This window comes from Capricornis sumatraensis, chromosome 1 (assembly GCF_032405125.1).
Source record: "Capricornis sumatraensis isolate serow.1 chromosome 1, serow.2, whole genome shotgun sequence".
Lineage (NCBI taxonomy): Eukaryota > Metazoa > Chordata > Mammalia > Artiodactyla > Bovidae > Capricornis > Capricornis sumatraensis.
The window spans coordinates 8,935,552-8,950,988 of NC_091069.1; the positions used below are offsets into that span (position 1 = coordinate 8,935,552).

Below are 15,437 nucleotides of genomic sequence, written 5' to 3' on the forward strand. Positions count from 1 at the left end.
GGTTAAATTTCATAAAGCTCTGAGTCCCTGTTGCTGGTCCAGGAATGGGGAGCAGGGAGGAGCCTTGGGTAATAATCACACTGAGGCCTCAGTAATCTTGTCTTAGCAGAAGTAGCACACCACCTCCCCAATTCTGTCTTACATACACAGAGACCCTGGTCAAGTGTTCCCGTGGAAGGGTCCAATGATGCTGTTCATCAGCAGTGTCGACCTGCACCAGCAAACCCTTGCCCACTGGGCCGGAGCTCAGCCCTGGCCACTTCCTAATGACTCATGCTCATCTGCAGGCAGGAAGCTGCCTTCCTGAGTCTGCTCAGCCATGCTAAGGACCACACATGTCCCCCAGCTGTCAGCCCCCTGGCGGGAACTTGCAGCAGGCTCTCTGCTCTGCAGGCTTTCTGCAACTCTCACCAAGCAGAGATGCTGAGCCCCGACACACAGGCACCATGAGATACCTCGTGCTCCCTTGATGATGATCACAGCGTCCCACAGCCCCTGGGATTTTCTTTCCACGAGGAGGCACTAACCGAGCTTGGGCAAACCAGCTAAAGCCCACCACTGCCTCCCTGCCCTTCCCTGCATGCCTCCTCCATCAGCTGCTGAGCCCCAGAGACCCATCACCAGTACACGGGCCACACAGCTATGGCCACCCCCGCCCTTCCTGAGCCCGTGCCTGCCTGAGGAGGGGGCACCAGCCTGGGAGACCAAGAACGCCCATCAGCAGCTCCCAGATGGGCAGGGGAGGCCTGGGTGGGCTGGCATCCCTAGCGCTCTTCAGCCCCCTCCCCATGCTCGGTCCAGCCCTGACCCCGGTGTCGGGGGCTTACACGGTCACCCACTTGTTGCCCAGGCTTAGTCCTCTGGGCCCTAGGACATCCCTTCTAGCAGCTTTTATTAAAGGACTTTTGCTGCCTAGGAGTCACATTCTTCTCTGGGTAGTGTCCCTGATCCACTGAGTGGGTCCCTAAGAGCTGTATTTGTACTGGATGCTTAAGTAAGGGGACAGAACAACCCCTGATCCAAGCCAGGTCAATCAGGTTTTATCTCTGGCAATGAGGAATCAGATAGGAGAGGCTGACAGTCAGGCTCTGCAGCTCGGTGAAGCTCTAACATGTAAACTTGGATGCTAAGAGGCATCCCCAATGCGAGCTGAGAGGTCTAGAAATCTGGGCTGCAGACACAGCGGAGAGCACAGTAGATATGCACAGAGAAGAGTAACATGAGATGGAAGAAGGGGCCTGCCCATCTTGCAGGTCCCGACCCTGAGGGGCTGTAGGTGCTGGACACAGAGGTCACGGGCAGAGATTTCTCAGCTACCTGGGAAGCCGTGGCAGCTAGCTGGCAGGGCCCAAGGACAGGGTCAATCAAAAGGTCAAGGACTCTGCCACTCTTCTCTCCCAGAGGAGCCTGAGCTCCTGGGTGGAGACTCACTTGCCAGACTTCAGTGCCTGACACTGAGAACAAGGCAAGCGATGGCGCCTTCGGGGGGAACCAAAATCAGAAGCTTGGCCCATCACCCAGCTGGGCTGCCACCCAAGGCAGAGCAGCAGGATGGAGGCACAGAGCGGGATGGGCCTGGGAAACCAGACTGAGGGGTGGGCAAGTGAGGGACACGAGCCCGGGGGTGGGGCTCCTGGGCCTCAGCCACAGGGGAATGGGATGGGGTGGGGGTGGGGCAGCGAGGCCCTTGGTGAGAGTCATCCTGAAAACATTACTCTTATGCTTGCACTTCAGTTGAAGTGAACCCCTCGCCTCCAGGATCACCCCCCAGAACCTTGCCTCCCTCACCCAACATGTGGCAGAGTTTGGGGCCCAAGAGGCACCCCTGAACCCTGGCCCATCCCAGGGCATCTGCCAGAGTCTCCTAACCTTCTCCAGGAGGGAGAGGACTGTTTTCAAAGGCTCTGCCTTGGGAGTGGCAGGCCTGGGGCTCTGCTGCCATGATTCCATTTTCCTGGGGCCTCCCAGAGGATGCCGGGAGATTTCAGAGGCTAAAGAGAGTACAGGGCAGAATCTGGATTATCAAATCTCCTCTACACCCCAGAGCATCTGTGGGCCCAAGTGTCAACAGCCCGTCTTACAAGTGCCTTCCCCACAGTTCGCTCACCCTGAAGGCCGGCAGGCATGTGGACACCTGCCTTCACTGCAGTCCATCCATCCCAGGATGACTGAACTGCTACATGGGGACTCTCTCTTCATCCTACCCAGTCTTAGACTCCAGGATCACTTGCTTTCTGGCAAGAGGTTCCTACCGAGTTAAGTTCATACGCATCTCAAAGTAAGTTCCCTGAACGGAGCACCTGCACCTACATACCCAGATCTCCCTGTGAGCATCCTTCCTGTAGAGTCGGGGGAATCCAAGGCTCAGAGAGGTTGAGAGACATGCCCAAGGTCACCACGAGCGCAAGCAGCCCTGACCTCAGCGCCCCCCTCCCCAACACGGCTGACAACATCCAGAAGCCACCATGACCTCCCCCTGCAGAGGCACACCCAGAACTCCAGAGACCAGGTTCATCGCGGACCCTACCGCTCCTGCAGAGACTCAGGGATGCTCAGCATCGCTGGGCCACCTCTCCTTCCAGGACATGGCTCAGGCCTTGCAATCTCCTCAGGTCCCTCGACCCCCGCCTTTGAGGGCCCACTGTAGTTCTTTTCACTCGGTGTCTTTGGACTTCTACTGAGCCATCATCTCTACAGAAGTCACCCCTGAACCCGCCATCTGACTCGATTCCCCCTACTAGACTTTGCCATCATGTCCTCTTCCCGACCCTCTGTGCACCTGGCGAGTCAACCAAATCTATCTCCCACCCTGGCCGTGAGCTGGGACTATCCCCCTGCTGCTGCCTCCCCCTTCCCCAGAAGGCGGGGTTTGGGAGGGCGGGGCGGGGGCGGGGCAGGGCAGGGGGCAGGGGGCGGTGCACTTTCCCCTCCTGCTCCCTTTCCCTCTCCCACCAGAGGGGGCTTCCTCCAAGGGTCCCTCTGCCTCCCAGGCTTTCCACCACCCGTATTTTAGCCAGTTTGTCCCATGAGAAGGCTCTTCCTCACAGGCTAGAGGAGACAGGAGGCTGGGTATTTTGTAATGAACTTTGTGACCTGCTTTCCTATTTTACCCCTTACAAGGTGACCCGTAAGCCTTTCTGATTACGTCCTGTTTTTAAAAAGCTAAATGTTATTTTTTCCTGGGTGAAAGAGAAACATTTACCACTTGTAGAAAATTTGGAGACTACAGGAAAAGAAAATAAAGAAACTCAATAACTCTACAAGCAGAGATAGCCAAGATGAATGACCCATGCACTTCACACACACACACACACACACTCACTCACTCAATAACTCTACAAGCAGAGATAGGCAAGATGAATGACCCCATGCACTTCACACACACACACACACACACTCACACACCCCACACACACACTCAATAACTCTACAAGCAGAGATAGCCAAGATGAATGACCCCATGCACTTCACACACACACACACACACACACACACACTCACTCACTCAATAACTCTACAAGCAGAGATAACCAAGATGAATGATCCCATGCACTTCACACACACATGCACACGCACACACACACACACTCACACACCCCACACACACACTCAATAACTCTACAAGCAGAGATAGCCAAGATGAATGACCCCATGCACTTCACACACACACACACACACACACACACACACTCACTCACTCAATAACTCTACAAGCAGAGATAACCAAGATGAATGATCCCATGCACTTCACACACACATGCACACGCACACACACTCACACACACACACTCACTCACTCAATAACTCTACAAGCAGAGATAACCAAGATGAATGATCCCATGCACTTCACACACACATGCACACGCACACACACACACACTCACACACCCCACACACACACTCAATAACTCTACAAGCAGAGATAGCCAAGATGAATGACCCCATGCACTTCACACACACACACACACACACACACACACTCACTCACTCAATAACTCTACAAGCAGAGATAACCAAGATGAATGACCCCATGCACTTCACACACACACACACACACACACACACACACTCACTCACTCAATAACTCTACAAGCAGAGATAACCAAGATGAATGATCCCATGCACTTCACACACACACACACACATGCACGCACGCACACACACACACACACTCAATAACTCTACAAGCAGAGATAACCAAGATGAATGATCCCATGCACTTCACACACACACACATGCACACGCACACACACTCACACACTCACTCAATAACTCTACAAGCAGAGATAACCAAGATGAATGATCCCATGCACTTCACACACATACACGCACACGCACACACACACATGCGTGCGCGTGCACACACACACACACACACACATGTTCATCCCTGTCATCCACTCTGCTTTCTCTAAAAGCCTCACTTAAAATGTTTAACTCCTGGGCTGATACTCTTGTTCTATCAGGCACAAAGAAGCAGCTGTTACCCCTTCCCGACAGGCCTGCCTAACAATCCCACTCCCTTTCCCCTTTGTGAGGAGGCTGAGGTTGGCTCCAGGCCAGCCTGGGGCAACGTCCACAGCCCCTATGTTTCAAATTCATCAAGGACTCGCAGCACTGAAAATGCCTTCCAGGGCCGCCCCCTCCCTCCTTGGGAAGGCAGAGGTGATGCGGGGCTCTCTCACCTTTGTGCCACTCCCAGGACGCCCAAGGTGAGAGGACAGCAGGTCGGGGATGTGAGGGGGGTCCCACGCTTGCCCCCTCCCCAGTGACTCTCTGGCCTCTGGTTCCCCGGAGGTCCCTGAGCCAGGACCACCACTCTGTCCTCATTCTCGGCCCTGACGATAGGGGAGGGTCTTTGGGGGTCTCTGAGAGCTAAGAAATGACCCACACCGCCCAGGGTCTGGCCACTTGCAGGCTCCCATTTCTTCCAGTCTCTCCCCGGCACCCAAGCCTGTGACTCGCTGAGGCTGAGCTGGATGAGGGACAGGAGGTGAGCAGAGCTCGGAAGTGACCCTTGAAGCCCCACTCCACAGGCCCAGCAGGAACAGGACCCAGTGGCCACACCTGGCCCACTCCCACAGAGAGCAGCCCGGAGGGTCCCCAGGATATTGGAGGCTCCAACGTGCCTGCTCTTTAAGACTGGCCACTTCAGTTCAAGCTCTGGACTGCAGAGGATCACCCAAAGGCGCCTTGGGGCCCTGAGGCTGAAATATCCAGGAGTGTGACCCAACCCGGGGAGACAAACTCACAAGATGGGCCACATGACCGCCCCCTTAGCCAGACAACAAGAACCATCCTGCCTGTCTGTTCACATGGCCTCCAGGCTGACTGATGTGGCCTCAGACCAGTGGAGGGGTATGTACTGGTGGTGGTGGGGGTCACTGGCCTGGGCCTCCCTGCCACGCATCCTTGCATCTGCTTCCATGTGTCTCCCTGGCCAAGGCCAAGTTTGTCACTAGGGTTGGGGGACTGTTGGGCAAGTGAATTGAAGGTTGTACCCTATAAGTTTCAGGACCGTGGGGCAAGGTGCTTCCCCCCGGCCCCTGCCTTGCCTCTGGGGACTGGAGTACGAGGACCTCTTCCCCTGCAGCCCAGCCCTCTCCTGCACCCTCATCTCTGGTTCCAAGGTCACCATCTTCTCATGCAGATATAAGGATGCAGGGAGAGCACATTCTTACAGCGTCTGTGGGGAACAGCAGGTGGGGGTCAGGAGGGGAGGCTCTGTGGATGCACCTGCTGGCCTCTGGGCCAAGGAAGAGTGAGGCCTGGCTCCTGGGGAAGAGGGAATCCGCTCCCCTTCAGTGAATAGGAGCAAAGTGGCATGGGGGAGGCCAGGGTGGAGAGGGGTCTGGTGGGTTGGGCTCCAGGTAGGCAGAGCCCAGGGGAACTTGTGGTCACTGCACTGTGAGAGAAAGAGCAATGTTTTGCAAAGATTTCGAAGGTGAGGTAAAGCCTCTCCAGCTCTCCTGTGGGGTCTTCAAGAAAGTCTCGAATGCTCACATGCTTTTGAGGGAGTGGACTCTTTCTGGGGGACATGAGAAGAGGCCAGTGCAGGACAGCAGTGGAGGCTGGAGGCTGGGCCACGGAGGTGGGGGGCACCTGGCGTCGGGATCGTCAGGGCCGCCTTGAGTCTCCAGAGCAGGTGGTCTCCTGTTCCCCTCAGGAAGGAGGGGCCGGACTGTCCCAAGGAGATGAGAAACAGGGGTGGGGTGCTGTTCTGAGGGCCCCGGAGCCAGGCTGAGCATCTGCCCAGGGGGCTGCGGGGGTGACAGTGCTTGCCAGGGAGCGCTCCAAAATGACCCATTAGAGACACTCAGGTGCAGAGTCAATCCACTCCTCTGAGCTGAACCTACCGCTAAATCCCAAGTGGAAGAGAAAGAAGCGAAACACCAAAGCGTGCGGAGTTCCCCTCTGGGTGGAACACAGCACTGTGTCCCTGAGGCGGGCATTCTCTCACCTCCTTCCTCCCTGGCAGCTCCCATCTCAGTCGTGGGGGCTCAGCAGGAACCGTGTCTGCCACCCTCAGAGACCAAACAGCTTTGAATGAATGAATGAAGGAATAGAGGAGTGAATGAGTGAATGAGTGAGCGAATGGATGAGCGAATGAATGAATGAATGGAGGAATGGAGGAGTGAATGAGTGAATGAGTAAGTGAATGGATGAGCGAATGAATGAATGAATGGAGGAATGGAGGAGTGAATGAGTGAATGAGTGAGTGAATGGATGAGCGAATGAATGAATGAATGGAGGAATGGAGGAGTGAATGAGTGAACAAGTGAATGGATGAGCGGATGAATGGATGAATGGAGGAATGGAGGAGTGAATGAGTGAGTGAATGGATGAGTAAACAAAGGAATGAATGAGTGAACGGGTGAACGACCAAAGGGATGAATGAGCCATGAGCGGTCCAGGTCTGGGTGCTATTCAGGATCACTGTCGCCTCGTTGGCCCGTGTGTGGTTGGGGACACAGATGCTGGGTTGCCCCAGGAATCCCCTGACTGGCGCTGAGAAGAGTCAAACTTCCGCCAGTCAGATCTGATGTCTGCCTGCTATCTGTCTGGCTCTTGCCCCCCTACTGGGGTGGGCAGAGAGAGGGCAGCAGGCCCACAGAGAGGGGGCCTATGCTCCCCAAATCAGAGCCCAGGAAATGTCCCTCCAGGAGGCCTGGGGCGGGACAGAAAGAGGAGCTCCGAGGGCTCAGGATGTCATCTCCCCCCACCCAGCCACCCACCTAGGGTATCACCAAGACAGACAGACAGGCTGACGGACGTGGGGCCAGTCCCTGCAGTGTCACAGAGGCTCTGGATGAGGCATGGTGATGACCAGGTGGGTCCTGCAGTTGGGGGAGGTGGACGTGGGTCAGCTCTCCCCCGCAGGGGCGGGTGAGGCAGGACCACGCCACCTGTCTGCACCTTGCTGTCCACAGATATGAAACGGGGACATCTTACAGCTAACCCCCGTGCGGAGGACTTAGGGACTGCACATGGGGAGCACTCAGCAAAGCTCACAGCCCCGGTACCCCGTCCCTCTGCCCTGTGCCCCCCAGCCAGGGAGCTGCACCTCCTCTCTGACCATTTACGATTGTGGGGCTGAGCACCACGGGAGGGGCGTGGGTGTGGGTGTGGATAACTGTGAGGGTGTGCCTATGTGTGTCTGTCTGTGCATGCAGGCCCCTGTGTACACAGGCTGGAGGAGGGGCTACTTTCCAGGACGATGCAAGCCTACCTCTGTGTCACTGGATGCCCCCTGCTCCCCCAAGAACTTGAGTCCCCATGATGCCCTTCACTGTCGGCGGCACCGAGGTTGCGGGAGCTCCCTGTTCACAGGGTCCCTGTCTTCCCAGAGCCCACCTGGTGCCTGGCACAGAGAAAGTGCCAGCACGTGGAGGAGGGAGGCACGGGGAGGACTTCCTGGGGCGGACGGACTGGCTGCAGGGAACCTTGGGCAGAGTCCCCTTGGCTCCCCAGCGCCCAGGATGGTGGGTGTCAGCCAGAGGCCACAGGGGTGCAATGCCCTCAGACCCCACCAGGCGGAGCCACATGTCCATCTCCAGACCCATTTCTCAGGCTTCTGCTTTCAGAGAACCCGCATCTCAGACCGAATCTGTGCTCAAGAGGTCTCCTTGGCAGCTCGGCCTGAGGGAGAGGCTCCTGGGATGACTCTGGACCCGAGGATGAGGGGGCCCTGCCAGAGCAGGGGGCGGGACCCCCACCCCACGCCCATCCTGTATGGGCGGCCTCCCTGCCCCTGGGCTGCGCTGACCTGTGGAGCCACGGGGAAGCCCCCGACAGGCTGGGTGAGGAGGGTGGGGCTGGTCTCCAGCTCCCTGGGCACCCCCCGAGCGACTCCCCGGGGAGGGAGGCCCAGCCCAGGCCACACTCACCTTTCCAGCCCTGAAGACATCTCTTCACTAAACTCTGAGCTCTCACTACTGCCTGGAAAAGGAACACAGATCAGTGAGCGGGGCGGCCTCGCAGGAGCGGGGCCACCAGAGCGGCCTCTTCTCTGCCGGGCCCAGGCCCCGAGCTGCACAGACGTGCCAGAGGGACACCGCCTGAGCCTGGGGGTGTCAGTGTGGCTCGGGCTCTGCTCTGCTGCTGCTCTATCTCACACTCAGCCCACCCCATCCCATGGCTCCCAGGTGGGCCCTCCTCTCCCCTCCCTCCCCTCTCAGCGCTGCGGCTGCCAGCACACCAGTCCCCTGGGGTCAGGACCTTAGGACTCTGTCTTCCACAGGCTCCACCACTGCCCTCTAGGGGCCAGACGACCACTCCTCCCTCCAAAGGTCAGGGCTGGACTAAACACGGGCCATGGAGCAGCTACCTAGCACTGGACAGAGGCCCCCACGGAGCGTCCTTTCAGAGCCCGGGGCAGTGTGCACACAGAGGGCTCAGCTTTCCCATGGCCTGCCCCCCCAGGGCTGACTGGGACTCACCAAGGCCCAGCTTCGGCCACAAGGAAGCAGAGAGATTTTCCTTGGAGGTGCCTGGGTTCTGCCCTCTCTGCCTGGGCTGCCTTGCTGGCACCACGGCCAGGCAGTGGGAGTGGGGAGAAAGAGGGGGGTCCCAGGCCCCCTGGCAGTTCCAGGACACAAGGACTAGTTCAGCCTCAAGCGGGGCACAGGCACACAGGCAGCGAGCTCCCAGGTTCCAGCTCCAAAGAGAAAAACCTCTGAGTGTTCGGAGTGGAGGAGCCGAGAGCCGCAGCACCTGGGGATCTCCCGCCTGGACGCCGGACAGCACAGCATCTGACTTGGTTTTCTGTCTCAGGAATAGCAAGGCTTGGGCTCAGGCACAGCTCAGAAAGTTTCCTGGATGTAAAAGAGCTGTTCTGCTGCCCAGCCCAATGCTCTCGGGCCGGCATTTCCCAGGGAGGGTCAGAACCCCATCCCATGGGATTCTCCAAGGAGGAGGGTTCCGGCCCAGACAGTGTGGGAACCTTTGGGCTCAGCTGCCTCCTGGGAGACCCACGATGCCCATCAGCATGGTCCAGTCTCTGGGATGAGACCTGCCGTCCTGGTTTAATCCAGCCTTTCCCCAACTCACAGACCCTGAACTCTTCTCCCCAGGCGCACCTAGGAACCCCGGGCTACACTGTCCCGAGCTGGCGGAAACCCCTGACCGGGTCCAAGGAGAAGGATCTCCTCCCTGGACGGACAGCAGACGCGGGCCTTGCTTGTCACACACTTTCTAGGAAGTGGGAGCCAGGTGCCCCCTCGCGGCGACACTGCCTCAGAGACTGGCCCCGTTTCATGGGACGCGAGATTCCCGCACGATTTTCCTGCCCGTACCTCCTCTTCCTTCCCACGCGCTGGGGCCCTCCGCCCTCCTGGCCTCTGTCTAACCTGCTGCCAGCCCCGGGAGGGCTCCCTGTTAAGACAGACACACAGACACACAGACTACAGAAGCACGGCGCACTGGCAGGACAGCCGGTGGAGAGTACACCTGTCTGATGGCGGCCTGGACTCCACAGGCGGTGGGCCTGTGACCAGAGCTCACTGCCACCCGTAGGTCCGACACCGCCCCCCCGGCCCCAGCAGCTCAGCCTCTGCCTTTCTATTGATATAAGCACCATCTCTGGATGGAGTTCAGACATACGTTTTCATCCCAGAAGGTCAATTTCTCATCCTCCCTTACTTTGGCTTCTCGGTATGAAGACAAGCGCATGGCGAGCACCCCGGGGCCGCCTTGCTGCGGTCCCCAGGCAGCGTCTCCTCCTTTGCCCTGCGGGCCAGGGTTTGTGGCTCCCCAGGGACGGAACCCCAAGGGGGCAGCAGCCACCAGGCTTTGGCAGTCGCCTGCCAAGGATGGTGGGTCTCAGGTACGTGTCCGTCCCCCGTTTCTTGCCCCTCTCAGGGCCACTGGCAGGATGAGGACCCAAGGCCCTTTGTGAAGCCTTGGAGACCGGGAAGCAAAGGCCTCTTTGGCTCTGGCGACGCCTGCGGGGAGCCCTCTCTGCGGGGGGGTGCGGGGCCCCCAGGCACTGCAGTGACGGAGACAGACACAGACACGCCGGGCCGTGGCCCACCCGCTGTCGTGTGCAGGCCGGGGACGCTTACCGAGGGAGAGTCCGTTGGTGACGGCGGAGGAGGAGGCGAGGGCGAGGCCCCTGCGGGGGCTGCGGGGCTCTAGGACACTGTCGTCCAGCAGGTGCCTCGCTTTTTCCGACGGGAATGTTGCGCTTTTACTCTCAACTACACTCAACTGACACATCATACTGGAAAATGGAAAGGAAGAAAGAAGGCACAGCTCCTTATCTACAGAGCAACAGTGGTTCCACCTGCCCCAGGGGCCTGAGCAGAAGGGCGCCGCTGCAGGACAAAGACCTTCACCCAGAACCGTGGTCCTATCTCCCCATGTGTGACCTTGGGCAAGTCACATCGTTCTTCTGAGCCTCAGTTTCTCTGGCAAACGGAGACTCACGTCCTCGCCCTGCCTGACTCCCAGGATGACTGTGAGGCTCAGGTGAGCGGATGGTGCTTTTGAGTGATGGGGCCGAACAAGCCAAAAGATGGCTGATCCTGTGGTCAGCACGTCTGCTTCTGGAGTCGTACACCTGGTCCAAGTCCTCGCTCCAGCCTTACCCACCACCGGCCGGTGCTTCCCCTGTCAGACCTCCGGGCCTCATTCTTACAACATGGATCACGCAGCTACTCCGGAGGCCTGAAGGGGCCCAGTGAGAGGATGCTGGACGGGCACGTGCCAGTGTATCCAGCACCGAGCAAGCCCCGAACTCTCAGAGAAGCAAGCCTTTTCTCCTCCAGGGCTAGCCTGGGCTGGCTGAGGCTTGTGTCTTAACGGTAGGAGGATGAAAGGAAGGAAGGAACAGAGAGAAGGAGAGAGGGAGGGAGAGAGGGCAGAAGGGACCCAACTGCTCAGGGATCTGTGCCCAACCCCCTGGGGACAAGCGCACAGCTGCTCAGCCATGCTAAGGACCACACATGTCCCCCAGCTGGTCAGCCCCATGGAGCCGGGGGAACCTGCAGCAGGCTCTGGGCTCTGCAGGCTTTCTGCAACTTTTAGCAAGTGGAGATGCTGAGCCATGACACACAGGTGCCATGAGATATTACATGCTCCCTGGAGGACTGTCACGGTGTTTCCTGGACTCTGGGGTTTTCTTTCTACGTGGAGGCACTATCCAAGTTTGGGCAAACCAGCTAGAAGCCCACCACTGCCTCCCCGCCCTTCCCTGCGCACCTCCTCCATCAGCTGCTGAGCTCCGGAGACCTGTCACCAGTACACAGGCCATGCAGCCACGGCCACCCCTGCCCTTCCTGAGCCCATGCCAGCCTGAGGAGGGGGCACCAGCCCGGGAGACCAAGAGCACCCATCAGCAGCTCCCAGACGGGCAGGGGAGGCCCGGGTGGGCTGGCATCCCCAGCAGCTCTTCAGCCCCCGCCCCATGCTCAGTCCCACCCTGACCCCGATGTCAGGGGCTCATGCAGTCACCCACTTGTTGCCCAGGCTGTGGCTCTTCCTGTGTCTCGGGACCGGGGGTGTGGGGAGGCTGCCGGCCACAGAGGCGTCCGGACAGGTGGGCCGCCGGCTGAACCTTGCGGAACTGGAGCCACTGGACGGGCCTGTGAACAGAGCACAGAGAGTGAGGCGAGGGCTTGGGGAGGCTCAGGGGAGGTGGGCTGGGTTTGCGGGGAGACCCCTGGCTCGGCTGACAGGAGCGGGCAAGGCTCCTCAAGCCCTGTAGCTGTCTACTCAGGAGACCCTGATCCCTCACCCCCAGCTGCCAGGCACATTGTGATACACATAATAAGCCTGACAACAGGCCATCAGGATGGCCAGCATCCTGCTGTGCACAGCGTCCCTGGCCCGACAGCCCCTCTGCTCACGTGGAGGAGAGTGCCATGGATGGACAGGGCAGGGGTGGAGGTGGGGGTCGGCAGTCTGGCCTGTTTCCCCTGGGGCGGTACTTCTCCACGGCCACCCTGCTGGGGGACAGAGTTGAGCCTCAATAGTGTGACTTCTGAGTCCAGGTCCAGGGCCCATACCCCTGTGCCCTTCCAAGGCTAGACTCTCTTCTGAAGCACATGTCCAGCCAAAAGGGATGTGTGCAGGGCTCAGTGGGGACGGTGGATTAACTGGGCGAGAGAGCACAGCCACGCAGGCAGGGTGTCAGACATCCAGGCCCGTCCATTATTGCCTGGGCGACCTTGGATGAGGTGCTTCCTCTCTGAGTCTCAGTTTCCTCATCTGAAAGTTGGGAACAACGCACTCACCCTGCAGGTGGCTGGGAGAGGTCTTGGGGTAACAGATGCAGAGTTTCAGTTAGTGCTCACTCTGGTTTTATTACGATTATGTTACCCTGTCCTCCTCAGCCCCAGTCATGGGGCCAATGCAAGGTCATGAAAGCCAGGGGGTTGGGGTCACAAACCCCACTGAGCCACATTCACAGCTATTTTCTGTGGGGCGCGGTCTAGACCACTGTTGTCTCTTTAGTTTCTGCGGTTGTGACTTGGGAAGGGAGGTCTTCAGGTGTTACCAAGCTGGGTTCTTGGACTCGAATCAACAGAAGCGGATAAGAGGTTAGACGAGGAATTCAGGCAAGGCTTTAATCAGACTCACAAGGGAATGAAAACAAATAACAGGTTCCCTTGCTTGCTCCCCGTGGCGAGGCGATCTGGTTCCTTAAATGGGGTAAGGGCAGGTGCAGATCAGTGGGTCAGGCCAGAGGGGCAGCCTAGGTGGTCTGCCCGCCCCCTGGTGGTGCTGCACGGAGGGATCACACGCAGTACCCTGCTCCAGGCACCTCAGAAGTGGCGGCTGGATTTTGGCCCTTTTGTACCTTATTGTTTGAAATTTGCCCCAATTGCATATGCCTACAGTTATTTTTAGTTCCTCATAGTTTCTTTGTATCTGCTGCTCAGGAGATGTTTGTCCAGGTGCAAACACTGCAGTAAAGAGCCCCAGGTCCCAACCTATGTCAAAGGGAGGTGACCCCAGATGATAGCTGAGAGCCAGGGTTTCCGCAAAGGGGCTTGGTTAGTTCCTGCGGAGCACACTGAATGTGGGGCAAACCAGGGGGTTACTGCCTGGCCGTGCTGGGGAACATCCTGGAGGGCCTGTCAGGCCAGAGGTCCACCCAGGGCTCCCGATCCTCCACCACAAGATGCTGCAGACCCACTAGTGACCTGAGGGTCCCTGGGTCCTCCAGCATGCTTGGCTCATTCTTATTTTGGCATCCAAACCAACGACCCTTGTCCCCAGCCTGTCCACTATGGGAAGTCCAGCTTCTGGCACTTTGGAGGGTTCCTGAGGCAAAGAACTCACGAAAATCTCGGGCTCTGAACTCCCACTCCTGGAGATCGTCCCACCCCTCTGTGCCTCCTCCACATCCCACTCCCTGACCCCCACATCCTCTCCGTCACTTCCCTGAGGCCCCACCACCAAGCCCTGCACTAGGTCTCCGCTGTTCCCTTCAACAACTATTTCCAGGCGTCAACCCCTCCTTCAGCCCCCTGCACAACTATCAGACCCTCTCCAGAATGCTGCCACTCTCCTGCCAAGAGAACACTGTGCCTGTTGGGTTTGGTTGCACCTCCGGTGGCACCAGGCTTCCTGCCAGGCCCCCGGGGAACAGGGACCTCCGCCCCAACCTTCTGTTCCCTCCGAGAGTCCACTGCACCGCTTCCCCTTCTCCTGCTTGGTCCATTCCCCAGTTTATGCTTATGCTCTTAGTTTCTCACCCTCTGCAAAAGAAGGTTCCCTGGCCCGGCTCTCCTCCCAGGTGCCACACTTCCTCAAAAACCAGCCTGCCCCCTACTCCGCTGCCACCCCCTCACTCACTCCTCAAGTCACTAAATCTGGTTTCTATTTCCTAATGACATTTCCATTGACCTCCTTTAGGCCAAATCATCGAGCATTCATTGGCTTCCTCACCAGTGCCCTTGGCGGCTGATACAGGTGATCGCTCCTCGTAAGCCTCTGCTTCCTGGGTGCCTGTGATGTCACACACGCCTGCTTCTCCCTGAGCCTCTTCGATTGCTGTCACTAAGCCTCCTCCATGGGTTCCTTATCCCCCAGTGGCTGGTATTGTCTACACAAGCCTCCCTCTTTGGCTCCTGGTTCTGATTTAACTCAGCAGGTTGGCTGATGACTCTTAAACCTTTACTGCCATCCTTTTTTGTTGTTGTTTGTATTAAAGAGCAAGGGAGCTTATGGATATGCACAACAGTTACTTATTTTTTAAATATTTATTTAGTTACTTGGCTGCACTGGGTCTTCATTGTGGCGTGTAGGATCTTTAGTTGCAGGCATGTAGAAGTTAGTTCCCTGACCAGGGGTCAAACCCTGAATGGTGAGCCCAAGGAGTCTTAGCCACTGGACCATCAGGGAAGTCCCCAGCCAACCTCTTTTTTTTTTAAGCCTGAGACCTGCATTTTCTTCTGTTGGCTTGATCCCTTCATCTGAACTTTCCTCAGTTCAGTTCAGTTCAGTTCAGTTGCTCAGTCATGTCCGACTCTTTGCGACCCCACGAATCGCAGCACGCCAGGCCTCCCTGTCCATCACCAACTCCTGGCGCTTACTCCAACTCTTGTCCATCGCTTTGGTGATGCCATCCAAAAATCTTATCCTCTGTCACCCCCTTCTCCTCCCGACTTCAATCTTTCCCAGCATCAGGGTCCTTTCAAATGAGTTGGTTCTTCGCATCAAGTGGCCGAAGTATTGGAATTTCAGCTTCAGCATCAGTCCTTCCAGTGAATATTCAGGACTGACCTCCTTTAGGACAGACTGGTAGGATCTCCTTGCAGTCCAAGGGACTCTCAAGAGTCTTCTCCAACACCACAGTTCAAAAGCATCAATTCTTCAGTGCTCAGCTTTCTTTATAGTTCAACTCTCACATCCATACATGACTACTGGAAAAACCATAGCTTTGACTAGAGGGACCTTTGTTGGTAAAGTAATGTCTCTGCTCTTTGATA

At 57.5% G+C, this 15,437-nt stretch overlaps 1 protein-coding gene across 6 annotated transcripts in view; it reads right to left on the reverse strand.

Annotated features, from left to right (window-relative positions):
* RALGPS1 (Ral GEF with PH domain and SH3 binding motif 1) overlaps nt 1–15,437 on the reverse strand; it is a 264,443-nt gene that overhangs the window by 13,116 nt on the left and 235,890 nt on the right. For 4 of the 6 annotated variants that reach the window (XM_068964475.1, XM_068964467.1, XM_068964457.1 and 1 more), the window contains exons 11-13: nt 11,957–12,083; nt 10,563–10,720; nt 8,388–8,439 (exon numbers count right to left, since the gene is read on the reverse strand). In XM_068964475.1, the coding sequence (XP_068820576.1) occupies nt 8,388–8,439; nt 10,563–10,720; nt 11,957–12,083 (337 nt within the window). The remainder of the gene's footprint in view (nt 1–8,387; nt 8,440–10,562; nt 10,721–11,956; nt 12,084–15,437) is intronic. The other 2 variants (XM_068964492.1, XM_068964484.1) reach the window with 1 other exon arrangement.